Source organism: Nematolebias whitei, chromosome 9 (assembly GCF_014905685.2).
Source record: "Nematolebias whitei isolate Nwh7 chromosome 9, NemWhi1, whole genome shotgun sequence".
Taxonomy (NCBI): domain Eukaryota; kingdom Metazoa; phylum Chordata; class Actinopteri; order Cyprinodontiformes; family Rivulidae; genus Nematolebias; species Nematolebias whitei.
In genome coordinates this window covers 21,205,436-21,222,992 of record NC_056506.1, presented here as the reverse complement: position 1 = coordinate 21,222,992, position 17,557 = coordinate 21,205,436, and the positions used below count along the sequence as shown (strand labels likewise).

Here is a 17,557-nt window from a genome sequence, read left to right as displayed (position 1 = left end):
TATATATATCCCATTTTTTAACAACTAAAATGAACTGTACAGGCTTATGTGTTTTTATTTTTATTGTGGAGACATTGAGTATCCTACTTTGAAGAAATAAAGCATAAAGTTAAAGTGAATTTACCAAAGTTCATGCTCAGTAATCCAGGTATAAAATCCAACAACGTTCCAACAATGTTTTCCACTATGGCATGTGTTGTTTGTGGGAATGAGTTTTGTTTAGTGGCTTCTCAGATTGAAGAAGTCCTTTGGATGAAGGACGAAACGTTTCAGCAGAAAGCGAAACCGCCCAGATGACCTGACTGAACTTTGTTAAAGTGAGTATAATTTATGTGTAATAGTACTATAGTATACACACATTTGCAAAGGAAATAACAGTACAACTGCTAAAACTAGTCATTTTTTTTTTTGCGAGTATAAAATTCTAAATTCAGTTTTGTTAGTTTTGGTCAAAGCTTGAAAGAGCCGTTGCAGAAGGACCAAAGAGCCACATGTGGCTCCAGAGCCACAGGTTGCAGACCCCTGCTATAGACTGGGCTTATAGTATATTATAGACTATATACCGAGGCTTATAACTTTAAGCTATAAACAGCCTTAAGGCCAACCTTTCATAATTTGCAATGAGTATCTTTAAATCCATGCTTATCACCACAAAACAAATATACGGTATTAGAAATTCTGGTCAGATTAATGTATTTGCACTTGCAATCCACCAGAATGTGCTGTCTTAAGTGCGTTTTGTGAATAGGTTTTTAATTGTTTTAACCTTCAGTCCATAAAAGATGGCCTTTATTGAAAACAGATTTTCTAGTTTAAAAAGTTCAGAACGCCACACTTAGGATTTGTACACATTAGCCAGCACAGAGGTTAGAGAAGGCAAGCCTGTGATCGGAAGGTTGTTGGTTCAACTCACCCCGACAGACATTAAAAATGTGGGTGGAAAGGTGAAGCGCCCGCACCTGCCTCCACCCTCATTTGCCTCACTCTGGGCCCTTGAGCAAGGCCCTTGACCCACCATCTGCTCCCCCAGGCACTAGATGTCAGCGCTCTGCTCCACACAGAGAGCTGTGCTAGCTCCATGGTCTGTGGTTGTGTCAGGAAGGACATCCAGCATAAAAACAATTACCAAGTCTTTGTGCAAGTTTGTTTGCTGTGGTGACCCCTGAGCAGCTGAAAGAAAAAGAAAAAAAAAACAGTACATTAGCCAAAACTCAGCTTCTTTAAAACGATTACGAAAGGGCCTTCTACTCCGCTCGCTGGAATATTTTGCTAAAAGTTTTGAATCTCCCGACCTTGACCTCCCTGTGGCTTCAAACATCTGTTAAGTTCCTGGCAAGAACCAATGCAGACATGTTCCTGTTTTTAGTTTGCTACACCACCTCGTAATCTAGGTGTTTTTTGATACTTTTCCTTTTAATTACCATTTTATTTTCATTTGTTAAAAAATAATAATAAAAATAAAATTTGTATGCATCCTTTATGATTGTCTATTGTTGTCATTGTTGTCCACTGTTGTCATCAGTCTTTGTTAAAATTCAGGCCACTCTTGTAAATGAGTCCTCGTGGCTCAATCGGATTAACCTGTTATTTTTTTTTTATCTTTATTTAGAGCTTTACTTCAAATACAACAGGCTCAAAATATACACATTGAAGAACAATGAACATACCAAAGAAAGAAGAGAAAAAGGAAGTAAACAATAATAAAAATAAATAATAATAAAACACAAAAATAAATAAACGCGAGTTACAATGTTAAATTGTGTTCATTACAGATATTTGTTTTGTTTTGCGGATTAACCCGTTTAAATAAAGGTTGAATGAAAAAAAAATTACGTCATAGCCCCGCCTCCAACATAACCTACGACCTCACGCGCGCGACGCGTCAATCCAAACAACAACAGTAATGGCGTCCGACATGATGCTGGCGTTCATGCTGCAGCTACTACAGGACCTAGTCGCTCATCTGCAGCAGAACCTTCTCGTCCTGTACCGCCTGAACGAGCAGACGAGGCTGATGAACAACAACATCCAGCACATTCTGGACTCACCGCGGAGCAGGACTCGACGGAGGGCCCGGAGGGAGCACTGGGTCCGACCCGGGAGAACCAGCAGCTGGTGGGACAACTTTGCGAGCGGCGCTGTGGAGGACAGCGAGTGGACTGAGAACTTCCGCATGTCCAGAGCCTCTCTTCTCGGCCTGACCGAACAACTTCGTCCATATATCGAGGGCCAGACGACCAACATGAGAGCGCCGATCGACGCGCTGAAGAGAGTCGCGCTCACCGTGTACTACCTGAGCGGCGACGAGGGCGGACTGCGGAAGACCGCGAACGCCTTCGGAGTGTCGCGGCAGGCGGTTTCCGTCCTTCTTAGGCAGACGTGCAAAGCCATCGCGGCCCACCTGGGTCCAAAATACATCAAGCTGCCTTTCACGGAGCCGGACGCCGAAGACCTGGTTTTGGGCTTCTTGAACGCGCACGGCATGCCGCAGTGTTTGGGGGCGGTGGACAGCACCCACATCGAGATCAAGCAGCCCCCGCTCAACCCTGCGGACTACATCAACAGCAAAGGCAGGTACTCCATTAACGTGCAGGCCGTCTGTGACTACAGGTACAGGTTCATGGATGTGGTGGTGAAGTGGCCTGGGAGCGTGCAGGACGCTCGGGTCTTTGCCAACTCCAGGGTGAACCTGTGCTTCAAGTCGGGCAAGATCCCTGCTCTGAAGAAGCAGATCGTGGATGAGGAGGAGGCCATACCCATTTTTCTCCTCGGCGACTCAGCCTACCCTCTGCTGCCTTTTCTCATGAAGGACTTCTCAAGCGGATGCTCCACACCCCAGGAGCAATACTTCGAGTTGTGTCTGTGCAGCGGGCGCGTGGTCATCGAGTGCGCCTTTGGTCGCCTTAAAGCAAGATTTGGTGCTCTGAGGAGGCCCATGGACATCAACCTGAGAGATCTGCCCCACGTCATATACACGTGCTTCGTGCTGCACAATTACTGCGAGGCCAACGAGGACCCTGTAGACGAGCACGGTTTGTGGGAGGCGATGCAGGGCGACAGGGACTCGCAACCTCTGACACGAATCTGTGATTACGTGACTGACTCTAATGAGGAGGGCAAGAGAATTAGGAGAGTTCTAACCAAGTACCTCGACCCGTAACGACACACGTTTTGTACAAGTCACTTGTATATATTTTTTTATTAAAACGTAAAATATTCCAAAATGTATGTGTAAAAGTAATCTTATTGCGATACTGCAAGCCATAATTATTTTATGTTGTGATAGCAAAATGTCCTCAATGACTGCAGATTTAGATTTGAACACGGTTTAGATTAAGTGCAAGTCAACAAATCAGAAGTAGGCATGACGTAATCTGCATGACAGAACACTGACTGCACGTGCACGTTAGTGGCTGCACAAAGGTCAACACGTCAGATGAAAAGAGTGGGTCCTTCATGTGGAAGTCTTTCCAGGACTGGTCTGATCTAAAGAAGCAGGAAGTGCATTAGCGAGAGCTAAAGCATAAACAGATTCTAGCATCCATACTTGTTTTGATTTCGAATAGCAATGAGGATGTCTGGGTGCATCCTTCATGATACGGAGGGGAGTTATTCATGTGCAGAAAAAACCATCTCAAAACAACGTGCATCCATTTTAACACCACTGAATATTTATAACTACACACAAGAAAAGTGTCCACAATGTAAATTTAACCTAGCAACTTTTAGTGCAAGCTCATAAAATATTGAAAGATCTTACTAATAAGAGGCAAAAAGTTTCGGCTGCTACCACATAAACTTCAGCTCTGAATCTGTAAAGATGACCAAGCAGCCAGGTCAGGTGTTGAGCTGCCATTTTAAATTGGGTTGATTCTAAAAGTACAAGAAGTTTCAATGTACATTGGTGGTCAATGAAACATTTAGCTAGCAGTGCAGTTTTGAACACAAGCTAGCTGAAGTCAGTGTGGGGGAGCTTCATACTCACATTTATAATAAAACTAATTATTGTTAGCATGTGATCTTTTAGTATTCTTCGTTACTGCACGCGAGATTCAGGGCCCAGTATCAGAAACGCGTCTCCGCCTGCTCGCGCTGCAGGAACCACTTCAAAGACGTTTAAAGGGGCTTTAGTTTTCACACCACGATCCCCGTTTCCTGCAGCCGTTTTTGTGCTTTGGATGCTGAGCTAGAAAAACACTGTGCACCAAAGATTATACATGTTTTTATCATTAATGTGAAGCAAAAGATGACCGCACACACAAAGTCTACACTTCAGACAGAATTTGCTCATGTTTGATCTTTCAGGTCGTTCCTCTGTTTTTACACGAGATCATTGTTTTTAACCTTCATTTGAGTTTTAACTCGTATAGTTAGTGATCCTACTTATTAGAATTTATAAAAACGTTATTTTGTTGTTGGCACATTGTTTTTGAGACGTTTTTCCAACACTTGAATTATATCATTCACCACTTCATATATTAAAATGCAACCAGAAGGCATTGCATTGATTGATGTCATAAAATAAATAAGAGGCATGACAGTTTTAGTAAAGCCTTCTTAAATAAAAGTCAAAGTATTAATTATGTACCGGGGTAGTTGAGCTTTAGAGAACGTAAGTTAGCACTTCTTGTATTGGAACAACTGCTTCCAGACTCAGTCGTTCATGTTTCAAGTCCAACGTGCTCTTAATGGGTGGAAAACCTTCCTTTAGGCACAACTCTGTGTCCTGGAGATTCTGGCCTTTACTTAATAGGAACTAAAGTCCCATCTACTCCTCCCACACACACAATCATCATGTCACATGACCTTTCTTCTAAGCATTAAAGAATGTTACGGCTAAGCTTACTAGAAAAATAAAAGAACAAGCAGCAGAAAGGTTAGAGGTGGGACTTGAAACTAGCACTGATACCAGACCCAAGTTGGGTTTGAGAAGTGCATTCTATAATGTAGATTTTAAATAATAAAAAAACAAGCTATAATAATAAAATATAAAAAGAGAACTTTATCAGAGTGGAAATGGAAAGGCAACACTTAAAGCAATTTCAGTTCTATTTGTTTCACGCGCTGTTGTATCACCTCCCTCATCAGTGAGAGGCTCTCCTGAATCATCCGAGTACTGTTCGCAATGTTTGTGTTTATTTGCTGCAGGTTTTCTGCGCTGCGTCTTTCGGACCGTTCCATTATTCGCAGCATCCTCCTCTTTATCTGCAGGTCGTCCAGCTCTGCGGGCTCAGGCGGGGGCTTCCTTTTCACCGTCTCACTTCTGTGGCTGTCCAGGTTTACCTTGAACAGAGCAGATGCATCGGATCATTAAACTGAACGGGCCGAGGCTAAAAATAGGTGTTCATCAAGGGAGCTAGAATGTTTGCGTGTCTAATTTTAACTAAATATATCGGAGTTCGCTGAATTGATTTTAATTAAACTTTCAGAAAGTAATCACTGGGAGCAATCTTGGCAAACAAAATGTATTTATAACTCAGTCTGTTAAATCTGGTGTGCTAGTAGCCAGCGGCAATTTTAGCCTTTGTTGTAGGGTGCTCAAGCACCCCTAAATTTTAACTCTGCACCCCTGAAAAATAAAATTCAAAACAAACAAACAAAAAATATATAGAGATATTTTTTTTTTTTGGGGGGGGGGGGGGGGGGGGGGGTGGGGGGGGCAGTTCTGGGTTCTGTTTATTGCATTTATGATTCAATGCAACAAAATAAACCAATTTAAAAGGGAACATAATTTGTAATCCTTGGTTTATTTACATAACGACTTTAATTGCTGGATGTCCGGCCCCTGAGCTGCTGGTTTTCAGTAACTGTGGCCCCCTGAGCAGTTGGAATACAGTTTCCATTCCCAAAACCTAAACTGAGTCTGGAAAGATGTAAAAGATGGATAAAGCCCTGTGGCCATCCTCATGTGTAGTGTAAAGCAGAGCGCTACGCTAGTATCTTAGCTAGCACATCTGTATTGCACACCGCTAGCTTAGTGCTACTTCTTGTTGTGCCACGCTCTCTAAAAGAGTTACTGAATCAAGTGTTTACTTAAGTAGGTGAACATAGATGTTTAACAACCTGTGAAAATACACCAGAGTGCAGGAAATGGCATCTACTTTATTCAAACATTTCTGGGGGAGGAGGACTACTTCCCAAATGCTTCTGACACTAATGGCCACAATGTTCAAGCCAAGAGCCATTGTCAGCACTGGGGGGCTAAGCCCCCCTAAAGGTCTGATTCTAGAATCGCCCCTGGTGATAGCAGAGGTTCATCTTCATCCCGTCTGTAAAAAAGCCTGAAGAGTTATTATTTCAATATTTATGCCTTTAACATTTAACTACTTGAATATGACAAAGGTGGAACATTCTTCACTTAAGATTATGTTGGGAAAGGAGTCAAAACAAACTAAAGCTCGCTTGTTTTATGCTGGACATACTGAAACGATCTGGAGCCAATCTCCGGAGGCGGACTGACTCACCTCGGACTCCTCGCACTTGAAACCAGCCGGGGGCTCCATCGCAGCAAAACCAGCCGGGGGCTCCATCGCAGCCGGGGACGCCGCCGCCGTAGAAGGAGGAGAGGAGGACTCGGCGAGGTCGCCCGTCTCAAAGCCAGCCGAGATGGGGGTCGCTGCCGGAGACCGACCCCAGATCTCTTCGCACAGCTCAAAAAATAACAGAAGAACACGTCCTAGGCCACTACGACGCCCCGTGTTCAGCGCCTGCCTGTATTTCACTCGAATGCTCTTTATTTTGGTGGTGATCTGGGTTTTAGAAATGTTTTGAATCAGGTGAGGAAAATCCTTCCCCGCCTCAGCCATGCCCATCGTCGGATACTGCCCCAGAAAAGCGTCCATTATGTCGGCATATTTGGAATGGCACGTCTCCCAGTCAACACCGTCCTGCAGTTTAGTGGTTTTGTAATTCAGTGTGACACGAAGCAGAAGTTCTACCTCGTCGTCGGTCCACACAAAAGAATCATTTCTTCCTCTGCTACTCGCCATTTTATTGTTTTGTTTAGTTTTACCCGGGTGAAAGCTTTTTGCGCATGCGCAGCGTTTTTGTTTTCCGGATATGGTGTTTTCGTGACAGCGCTGCAGCGCCACTTACAGGCTTGGTGTAGTTACTACAGCGGTTTGAGTTTTTCTTTTTTTGTTTGATATTATAGCAACAATTTAAAAATATGATTTTGGATAAACATTGTCTTTATGTGGAGCAGTTTTGAATCAAACCAACTACTCTAGTACTTCCTCATCACAACCATTTTTAATGTTCATCATTGTGAAATGATGTGCACCTTTGTAATTAAAACATTGGACACATTTAGAGAGATTAAAACTGCAACATTCTGTCAATCTACTTGAACATTGATACAAAAATAGTTTAAGTTGCATCTTATCCATAGCTTGTATGGACATCACAACAAAACATACCACCATTTGTCTGCACTGATGTATTTAAAGTTTAAAAGAAAGACTTCCTCCTCAGAAAACATACAGCTTATTTTGAGCTAGCCAAGTCCCAATTATGCCATATGTAAGTTGTGTCTTAAAGAATCCTGTTGGGTTTTTCATTCTGTAGAAGAAAAATCACAGGCAATAACTAAAATGTTTCCAGAGTTTGAAACTGTACTATACTGGACATCAAATGGGAATTTACAGATGTATTTGTGTTTTTCACTACAAGTTCTGATCATATTTATCTGCTATTGCAATCCACCAGTGTGCTCCATAATCTTTTATTTAACTTCACCTAACAATAAGTGATGTAAACTTATTTTTCTTTGTTCGAAGTACAGCAGAACATAAAATGCCAATATGTAGCCAAAGATTTTATTTTTTTTAAATAAAAGTTACAATACAAAACACCAATCCTCTTACTGGAGAAATAAAGCTGACGTTAAAACTGTCAAAGACTAACAGGCCTGTAATGTTTGTGTTACAGGAGCAATGTGAAATAGACAAGAGGGTTATGGTTTATTTTGTAACTTTTAGGAATATATGCAGGCTTATGAGTTCCAGTTTTTATTCAACAAGTCTGTTTTTATGTAGCTACATAGAAATCAACCCAATTTAGTGCCCTCTACATTTTTAAATTCACTTTTTGTTTTTCGTAGTACAATAAAGTTATGAAGCGATTTTATGGGGTTGTAAGTTTGTGTCAAAAACAAGTTTAGAAGATTGTTCTTTTGCAGTTTTACGTTTAACGTTCTTTGTGCTACAATTAATTTTTCGGAACGGTACTACATAAGTACTTGAGTACACAGTGCATATATTAGAAATGCAAAGTTTTGGTATTAGCAGACAGTTTATAGCATTGGTTAACATTTAAAAACTCCCCCCCAATAAAAGATTAGGATGTGTTTATAAAATTTTCTATTGCTTTTTTACAGCCTAACAAAATAATAATTCCTCTAATTCTGCACCAACTGTTATTGGTGGAGAAGTGCAGAATATTAAAGAGCAACAAGTCAAATCATTTCGGTGCTCCTATAGCTTCACTGTTCAGTCAAAAGTGAAAAACAACTCATTAAAACATAACTTAGTGGTAAAGTAGAAATATTGCCTTTTTCATAACTGTAAGTCTATAATAACTCAAGCACTATAAAGTTTGTTACAATATGTGGGCAGGTTTTTTATTTCATTTTAACTTCATGTTAATGCAGATAAACCACTGGTGATGAATGCAGCAACAATAATCAAATTCTTGTTCAGATTCTAAAACTAAATGCATAAAATAAACAAAACTACAGAAATTCTCAATTAATACTTGTAGGCAAACATTACGGTAAGTCGATGTGTTTGCAGCTCAGCTGTATAAAACAAGAGGTTCTATAAGACTTAAATTATCTGAAAACAAATTGTGTGTTGTAGCAATAAACTTTAATTTCCAGTATCTCAGATCAAATGTGAAGGTCTTAAATTTCCCAGAGTGCAGTTCAAACACAGCTCCTGCAGAATCTGATGTTCACAATCTGACGAAACGTTTAGACATTGTACAGCAAATTATCTGCGATCATCAAAACAACGTCCAAAATGCTACGTGTAAGATTTGAAACAGTTTGACAATAAAGAAAAATCACGTCAACATCTGTGTTGAACATGTTTATGCCAATTACGAATAAATAAAACTAATTTCATTCATACATCAGTTGCGATTGTTTTTCTTTGCAGTGTAACTTAATCAGGTGATAATTAATATCTTTTCCACAGGAAAACAAAAATTCACACGTGAATCTTTCCGTTGCATTTCGGTCCAAAAAACACAAACAAACTTGTTCAAAACTAAAAACTAATTTGTAGTCTTGTTTTTGAACAAAGCCTCTCATTTCATTTAATAAACCAAATAAGTTAAATTACATAAATTCATAGTATACATATTAACAAAAATTTCCTATAGCAAATAATTATTTTAATGTGCTGTCACCTGTGAACCCTTGAGTGAGTAACAAAAAGTGATTAGTTTTATTCTTCTGAGTGTCTTCTCACATAATGCAACGGTGATAACTCAGTGCTGTTATTTTGTGAGACAACATATCATTTATCTCGCATTAACCTTACAACTTTCATTAAATCGAAGGTTTCTTTTCCTCCTCTCAGCCCTTGAGCCTCTTCTCTCAGCAGGTGAATGAAAGTCAGGCATGGCTGGCTGGCAGCTGCGTCAGTGAAGTGGCCATAATTGGCTGAAGAAGAAGTGGGTCTGAAGTTTGGACTGAAAAAAGAATAAAGAATAAACATGACTCCTTTACTGACTGAGGAATGAAGAGCAATAAAATACTCAAGTGTTGTCAGACAAAAATCATTTGCTTGTAATTTTAAATAGAAAAAATAAAACAATATGATATTTATTAGCAAGTCATTTTACCCAGTCTAACTGTTCACATTGCTTTAGTTGATTGTGAACAGTTTGGGTTTAATTTTTTATGTCTGTTTTAATTTGTCAATATAAATAAGATTGTTTGCATTTATTACCGTCCATATAAGTGAGAGTAGTGAGGAGGGGTGTGTCAGGGGTGATGTAGGCTGTATACTGCAGATCCTCCATCAAAGGTGGAGTTAACTGGCCAGGAGCAAGTGATGTCATGACTGAGGAGGGCTGATTTGGAGAGATGGAGACGTGCTTCTTCTGACGAGCTCGGCAGTTCTGAAACCAGACCTGAATAAGGAGAGACGCAGAGATGGAGAGGAAAAACGCGAGACTGTTTTTAAAGGTCAGGTTTTGTTTTCTTGCATTGAAAAGCCAACTTGGTGTTTCTACAACTTTATACTTTTCCTTTTTGAAAAGGAAAATGCCTGACACCTTGTATGAACTAGACAAAATACCAAATGTCTCACAGCAAACTCTACCAAAACATCCAAAACTTCATGTTTTTGCACGGTTTCAAATTCACCATGAAGGCACAAGGGTGGTATGTTTTGGCCTGTGTATGAGATCATGTTCGTTTTGTCTGTCACTTAACTAATTCAACATAACTCCCACAACTAATCTCGCAGGATCTTGAAATATGGCATGAGATCAGGCATAATGTCATATCCAAGGTTTGACTAAAGCAGCTTTAACATTGTTCTTCTCAGATGAAGACCAGTTAAAACCTCTGCCATGAGAACCAGCATCAATAAGCATTCCTTTAAGGACCAGTCCTTTAATTAATGTCAACCACCAGGACTCTTGCACAAGAGCAGTAACCTGCATGTTTTCAATGTTTCTCTGCTTCCACACAGCTGATTTGAATGAATGAATGAGGGAGGGAGTGATTCACAGGCTTCTGCAGAACTTAAAGACCTGCTCAAAAACAGAGAAACTATTAAAACCTGCAGGATTGGGGGGGGGAGCAGAACTTAACAGGACCCGTTTCATCATCTTTATATTTTAATTACTTAATCTAAAGATCTTGAGATCTTGAGCAGCCAACGTTTTACCTGAATGACTCTACGACTGAGACCAGTCCTTTCTGCCAGTTTCTGGAGAGTCTGGGCATCTGGGTTGCTATCTTTAGCAAACTGGTTTTGCATTACCTGCAGAGAGAAAGAAATCAGAATTTTATTACAGCCAACTCTTTTGCTAGAACTCAGTGGGTTCACTTTAAGTATTAATCCCTGTTCGAGAGCAGAAACATCAAACAAATTTGGGGTTGAGCGATGCTGAACATCGTCGACACAGTCAGCAGCCACAAACAAAACATAGCAACATGTAGCGCTTGTCAAAACATTTTCTTTCCTAAACATAAAGAAATAAATTCCTAGATTTGCTTTCCTTATTGTGTTATTTAAGCAATTTTAAATGTTTCTTGCAATCTTAACATGTTCTATAAATCTTAGAGGGGAAAATAAGACGCACATTTCTGTGAAACGAAGGACTGCAGGGCAAAGGTTCAGGTTTTTTTCTGCAAACTGTTTCAAAATGTTTACATTAAACTTCAAATTTCCTGCAGACATTTTGACACATCATCAAGATGTGCGAGTGAGACAACATGTACATCTGACAGCAAACCTGAGCATTTACTGGCAGTGACTGAGTATCTGTGCTGCTGCTTCAAACCACTTTCTGCAGGTCTGCTGAAGCTTTTGAATTCACTGATGTGGGTCAACTTTCAGAGACGAGCGGTGTCGAACACACGGCTTCAGGAAGTCTCGTCCACACCTCCAAGTGCTGCGAAGGAAAGCCAACTCCACTTGGCTAGAGGTTGTACCCCGTTTTTTATTCTAGCCATCATTATCTACGGATGAAAATTAGGGCCACAATGCAATAATTCCCTTTTAATTCTGAGAAAAGTCAAAATTCTGAGATTAAAGTCAGAATTCTCTTCTGACTTTAATCTCAGAATTTTGACTTTTCTCAGAATTAAGAAAAAATAAATAAAAAATCACCATGGCCCTATTCCTCTTCCGTACTTACCAGCACAAAATGTTTGGTTTGGGGAAAAGAACAAAAACAGTTAAACAGTGCTGTACCATCAATGTCTGATTTATAAAACTTTGCAACTAATAAACAAACACAATTTTAAAAAATCCTTTTTTGGGAAAATGATTTGTGTTGATGAAGCATATTGTGTAGAAGTTAACAAGGAGCTAGATTAATTGCAGCTAAAAGTTTTTTTATTTTAAGTACCGGTAGTAATGTTTGCACCTGTACAACTTTATCCATCCTTCATGTGAAAGACTTCAAACAGGCCCATTTTATTGGAAACAGCTCAACAAATAAAAGACAATAAACTGGAGCAAACAGCACCTGACGATACCTGTAACTGGTCCAAGGTGAAGCTGGTTCTGGCTCTTTTAGCAGGTCGAGACGCAGCGCCTGAATCATCCCCGTTGGCTGAATCCTCATCAGCTTTTGATTGCTCTTCAGGTCAAGACACAGAATGTGTGACAAAATATTTCTAGATCAACACTAAAACCTTCCAATAATTTGTGAATTTCCAAAATATATGTCCATCTTTGTTCATTTTTACTTGTAGGTTTTTCATAAAATTAGTTTTTCAGGAAGTTTACTAAAATCAATTTAAAGGCAGTTATAATTGTACTCGAATCCAAATCCCATCTGCACACGAACCATTTTCCTTAGCACGTTTGAGATTCTCCATCACCATGTCATAGTGAGCCAGGCAGAAGATCCTGTTCTCCAGTAATCCACACTCCTCTCCAGTAGAGAGCTGCCGTTTGCAGGAGGAGCAGGAGAAGCACGCCAGGTGGAAGGTGCTTCCTTTTGCGCGACGCACCCAGTCGTTGGAGTGGATGTTCCGGCCACAGCGGGCGCAGCGGGTGCCATACCTCCTAAACACCAGAGGAACACAAGGAACTAAGAAAAGCACAAGATTTTACATTAAGGTGTTTTGTGATTAAGTGACCAACAACCATTCAACTAGAAAAAGTAGTAACAATTGGTCATGAGTTTTATATAGCAGCAGAAATCAAATTATAAAATAAATTTAGCTTAAAATGGAAAGAAATCAGTGTTGAGCAAGAGCAACCCAACAAGGAAGCAGTCCCTTTTAAATCCTTTCAGTCTATAAACTCATTTTGTTATGTAAATGCTATAATTGACTATAACCAAAAAATAATTGACTACATATAGTATTTCGTCTAAATCAGAGGTGGGCAACATATTTTTTTCCAAAGGGCCACATCAAGCAATCAAAGGGCCGTATACAGAATTAGTTTTTTGTTTTTATTTTTACGACAGATTATCTAGAAGTCCTTTTTCAGTCTTTTTCTTGTTGTAGCATAGTGGCATGCTTTAAAAAATGTGTCTTTCCAATATCCTATTAGACGTAGTCTGTAAACAGGCTTTTGTGACAATATATTATACATGTTGGCTTAACACGCTATAGCTTAACATGTTATGTGTTAGCAGAAATATGCAAAACAAACATTTGTGTTTCTTTAAGTCTTTAATGTTCAGTCTACCGGTAGTTCTGGAAACACGACTTAAAACAATGGTTTAAAAATAAGTTTTACATAAGATGTTTAGTTTAAATTTTCTAAAGTCTCGATTTATATTGGATGTAACTGGGACCCTGTGTACATAATTTCAGTCCACCACATGTACCACATTTGGTGCGAACGACAAAGAATATCTGAATAAACTGGTATATTTTAATAAATCTTTTTGTTTGTTTGTTTGTTTGTTTGTTTGTGTAACTAAGGATATAGGGGGGCAGATGGCGAGTGTCCAAGGGCCGCTTTTGTCCCTCGGGCCTTAAGTTGCCCCCATCTGGTCTAAATCATTGTCATTCAGACAGATTAAACAAAGTAAAAACTGAAAACAAAGGCCGAGCGTTCCTTGAAGAAATGCACATTAACTGCATTGTTTCATACCAGAGATTTTGACTTTAGGTTATCGTTTGGTGAGAAACGATGAGGTAGTAACAGTTTGTCACGTCTTGTAAATGCCTGATCTCGTGCACACATCATAGCTCAATATTTTAAAAGATGGCATCTATGACTTCTTTTTTTGTTGTTGGCTAAAGTTGATTAGTTGTGGTGGATGTCTTGAATTCGACTGACTCCGCTAAACGCTTGTAGATCTACATCCAATCATTACTTTGTCTAATATAGACGCATGAGTCAATAAATTCAGTTTTGTTTTTTACCTCGCGCAGAGAGCTCTGTGTTTGGGATGACTCGGCTACACATCAAAATTTTGCTCTATCTATAAAACTGACAGACATTTGTGTGTTTGCTAATGTTAGCTGTGGCTATAGATCTGACTCCAAGATGTACATCCATCGATCACTTTGTGACAGCTTCAATTAAATCTGTCCACTGGCTCGTGAGATTCTGAACATTGGCAATAAACTTTGATACGCGCTGCTGATTATCCATGCTGCTGATTATCCATGCTGCTGATCTCATATTGCTGATTTATTTCATGCTGCTGTATTCATTCGTACTCATCTGCTCACACTCATGTTCGTGCTGCTGTTGTTTGGCGTATTGTTTCTGTACTGTGTTTAGCGTATTCTTAATTTATAGATCCTTGTTACTGTTTCTTTTTACACTTTATATTTTTGATAATAATGGACGTAACTGGGACCCTGTGTGCACAATTTCATTCCACCTCATGTATCACATGTGATGTGAATGACAAACCTACTTGAACTTGAAAAAAAGCTGCACTACTTGATGTGGATTCAATCATTTCCTTCAGGCAAATGAAAAATGTGCACCCATGTTCTAAACAATATTTATCTTTAATTCTTTCTGTTGCAAGTTTTATTTAAACATCTGTTTTCTTTCCTCACAGAGACTCTTAAAGCAAAAACAAGAGGCATCCTCTGAAAATAGTCTTACTATTGACGTGAACTGCGATGACTTTATTAAACCTTGACGTATGATTTATTTTTCATTTTTAATCCTTTAACTGACACATTCCTCATGAAACATTATCTTCACACTGCAAATGTCATGCTGGACATTAAGAGTTTCACGTACCTAAAGTAGTCAAGTTTGCAGAAAACCTGTTTATCTTTCACATAACAGCTCACATGTCGCCCCAGTGACGTTTGACACACACTGCACGAGAGGCAGCGCACGTGCCAGCACATGTTGTTCACCTAAAACAGAGAAAAAGAAAACATTAACTTTAAAATGGCTCAAAATAATTTTACACCTCCGTCAAATTTTATTTCTTTTATCCTTCAACTAGAGGAAAATTAGTCTTAATAAACCGCAATGTGTTTATTTTGTGGCTTAAATTTACTTTTTCGTTAGGTTACAGCAATTAGATTTCTTTTAATTTAAACAATATATTATTCTATGTCTACATTTTTGATTTACTTCATTTTGTATATTCGTGTGTTGTCTGTTCGGTCTGTACAGCACTCTGGTTGGCCTTGTAGCTGTTTTAAGTGCTCTATAAATAAAATGGTATGGTATTCATCATTGTGTATTTAAGAGGCAAATTAAAATTTGTCTACTTTAAAAAAAAAAATTGTGCAGAAAATCCATTTAAGACTGAATAAAAATACAATGTAAAGATGTTTTGAAAGCCATTTTACAGAAAAATCTAACAGCCCATTTAAATAAACAAACTATTTAATAAGTAAATGCATTTTGAGTCAGTAAAGAACTTTGAGTGTGGTTGTCCCAGTTCAGTGAGCGAGTCGGACCTTAAGGAGGTATCTGTCCAGGATCTCCAGGCCACAGGAGGTGCACAGGGCGCTCTCCTGCTGGGAGGTCACCAGAGGGACAGAGGACGAGGAGGATGAGGAGAGGGAGGATGGAGAGTAAGTGTCTTCTTCAAAAAGATCATCGGGCCCAGAGGAACCCTGCAGAAACCAGTGATCAGAAATCATAAAAGACGAATCAGTGACTAATACATGAATTTGTTCCTATAACAAAATATGATTTGTAAATGGCTACTCAAACTTTAGATTTTATTTATTTTTGTATCTAAAGGAATGTTCTCACGATTTAAAATACTTGATTTTATTATTTTTTCGCTCTGGAGAAACAATAATGTTCAAGTCTTCAGATATATGATGTGTAGTAGTGTTATTATTTTATTTATTTATATATATATATATGAAAGTTTCTGTTCAGTGCCTGAGATGACTTCTGTTGTGACTTGATGCTATATAAATAAACTGAATAGCTTTGTGTAAAGGTTTCAATACATAAACAATTGTTCAATTTATTTTACAGCCTACTTTGGATTAAATGTTTATACAGAAGACTCAGTCTGTTTAACGTGAACCAAATAATTATACGAGTTCACATTTTTACTGTTGGTTCACTTAAAGTTTCGGCGTTCATCCTCGCGCGACCTAGCTAACAGTGACACTTGCTCCTAATTTCTCCTCCTAGTCCGGCCCGTGGAAAATAAAAAGGTGTTAATTTGGGATTGAAAACACCTACTGTGTCGTAAAACATGTGCCCGTGTGGCAGCTGGCTGAAAACCGCCTCTGTCGGCGACTTTCCTCCCTCCATGGCGTCAAGTCCGCACCTGAGTCCTGAATGAGCGCGTGAGCAGAGGTGCCCTTGTGTTCCCATGGCAACCAGGTTGATTAATTTTAATAGGGGGCCCAGAAACAGACGATTTGCGCGAAGGCTCCATTAACACGCATTTAAAAAAAAATAATATTAATAAAGCCACAGGCCCACTTTGTCAATTAAATATTTAGACAGTTTAATGTTTTTCGTTTGAATGAACGTTTTCAATCCGCACGAGAACATTAATGCGCGCGGCTGGTCTTCATTCTCACTGATTGCGCACGCACGTGCACACGAGGAGTTAAGCGGACACAGGTGAGTTTCTCGTGTTAATGAAGGCTGCTGTGTTAGTCGGGTCAAATGTTTCACATCATATTGTAAAGCTTGGTCCGTCTGTGTTCAGTGTCTGAATAAAGTCACCTCCTCCACTTCACGCGTGGATTTGATTGTAAAAATGTGCACAGACAGAACATTTGATCAAGCAAGATATGTGAACAGCAAAGGCACAAATAAACTGCAAGTTGTTCTCTAAACCGCACAGGCCTTAGATTTTATGGCTCTTAATTCAGTTTGCTGGTTAAAATTATTGTTTATTTTTTGTTGCTACTGTATTTTTATTTATTTTCTTATGAACTAACTTAAATGAGAATTAAAAGAATAAAATACAAGCTCTATAAATGTCATCTTTTGCATATTTTATGTTGGAAAAAAAAAAAAGCATACTCTTTTTGCAGCTTAAAATAGTCCCTATACTACTTTTCATGCTTACCGCACTGTTAGAGACACAGTTGAACATTTTCAGGGAGCATCCCGGTGCAGCCAGATGTTGCACAGCAGCAGATTGGAGTTTGCTTCCTCTGTAATTCCTCTCTCCCTGTGGCAGAGTTAGCTCCTGCACCCCCGCCTCAGTCTCGTCTAATGGTGGGACTTTACAGACGACTTCTCACCCCTTGTAGTAAAGAGCCAAACTTATTTTGTCTCTACATTTTAAAAGAAAGCACGGTGCACCTCCCACTGTGGTGCTCTGGGTCCGCCCTGCATCAGGTTCACATCTCCACTGCAAAGATCCTGCAAGAAGTTTCTTTTCTCTTCCTTACTGGCCTGCAGGACAGCTGCTAAAGGTTTATAGCAGCAGAAAT

At 39.4% G+C, this 17,557-nt stretch overlaps 2 protein-coding genes across 2 annotated transcripts; one reads left to right on the top strand and one right to left on the bottom strand.

Moving 5' to 3' along the window:
* Positions 1-1,903: 1,903 nt before the first annotated feature.
* Positions 1,904-3,160, top strand: LOC119414922 (putative nuclease HARBI1). Its single transcript, XM_037682040.1, has one exon. It carries the CDS (start codon positions 1,904-1,906, stop codon positions 3,158-3,160), a length of 1,257 nt encoding a protein of 418 aa, XP_037537968.1.
* Positions 3,161-9,141: 5,981 nt separating this feature from the next.
* LOC119414462 (LIM/homeobox protein Lhx8) lies at positions 9,142-16,470 on the bottom strand. Its single transcript, XM_037681552.1, has 8 exons — positions 16,344-16,470; positions 15,596-15,754; positions 14,919-15,040; positions 12,538-12,758; positions 12,224-12,327; positions 10,905-11,000; positions 9,957-10,140; positions 9,142-9,696 (listed from the first exon to the last, which is right to left on the bottom strand). Exons 1-8 carry the CDS (start codon positions 16,413-16,415, stop codon positions 9,620-9,622), a joined length of 1,035 nt encoding a protein of 344 aa, XP_037537480.1. The 5' UTR covers positions 16,416-16,470; the 3' UTR covers positions 9,142-9,619.
* Between the last annotated feature and the right edge of the window lie 1,087 nt (positions 16,471-17,557).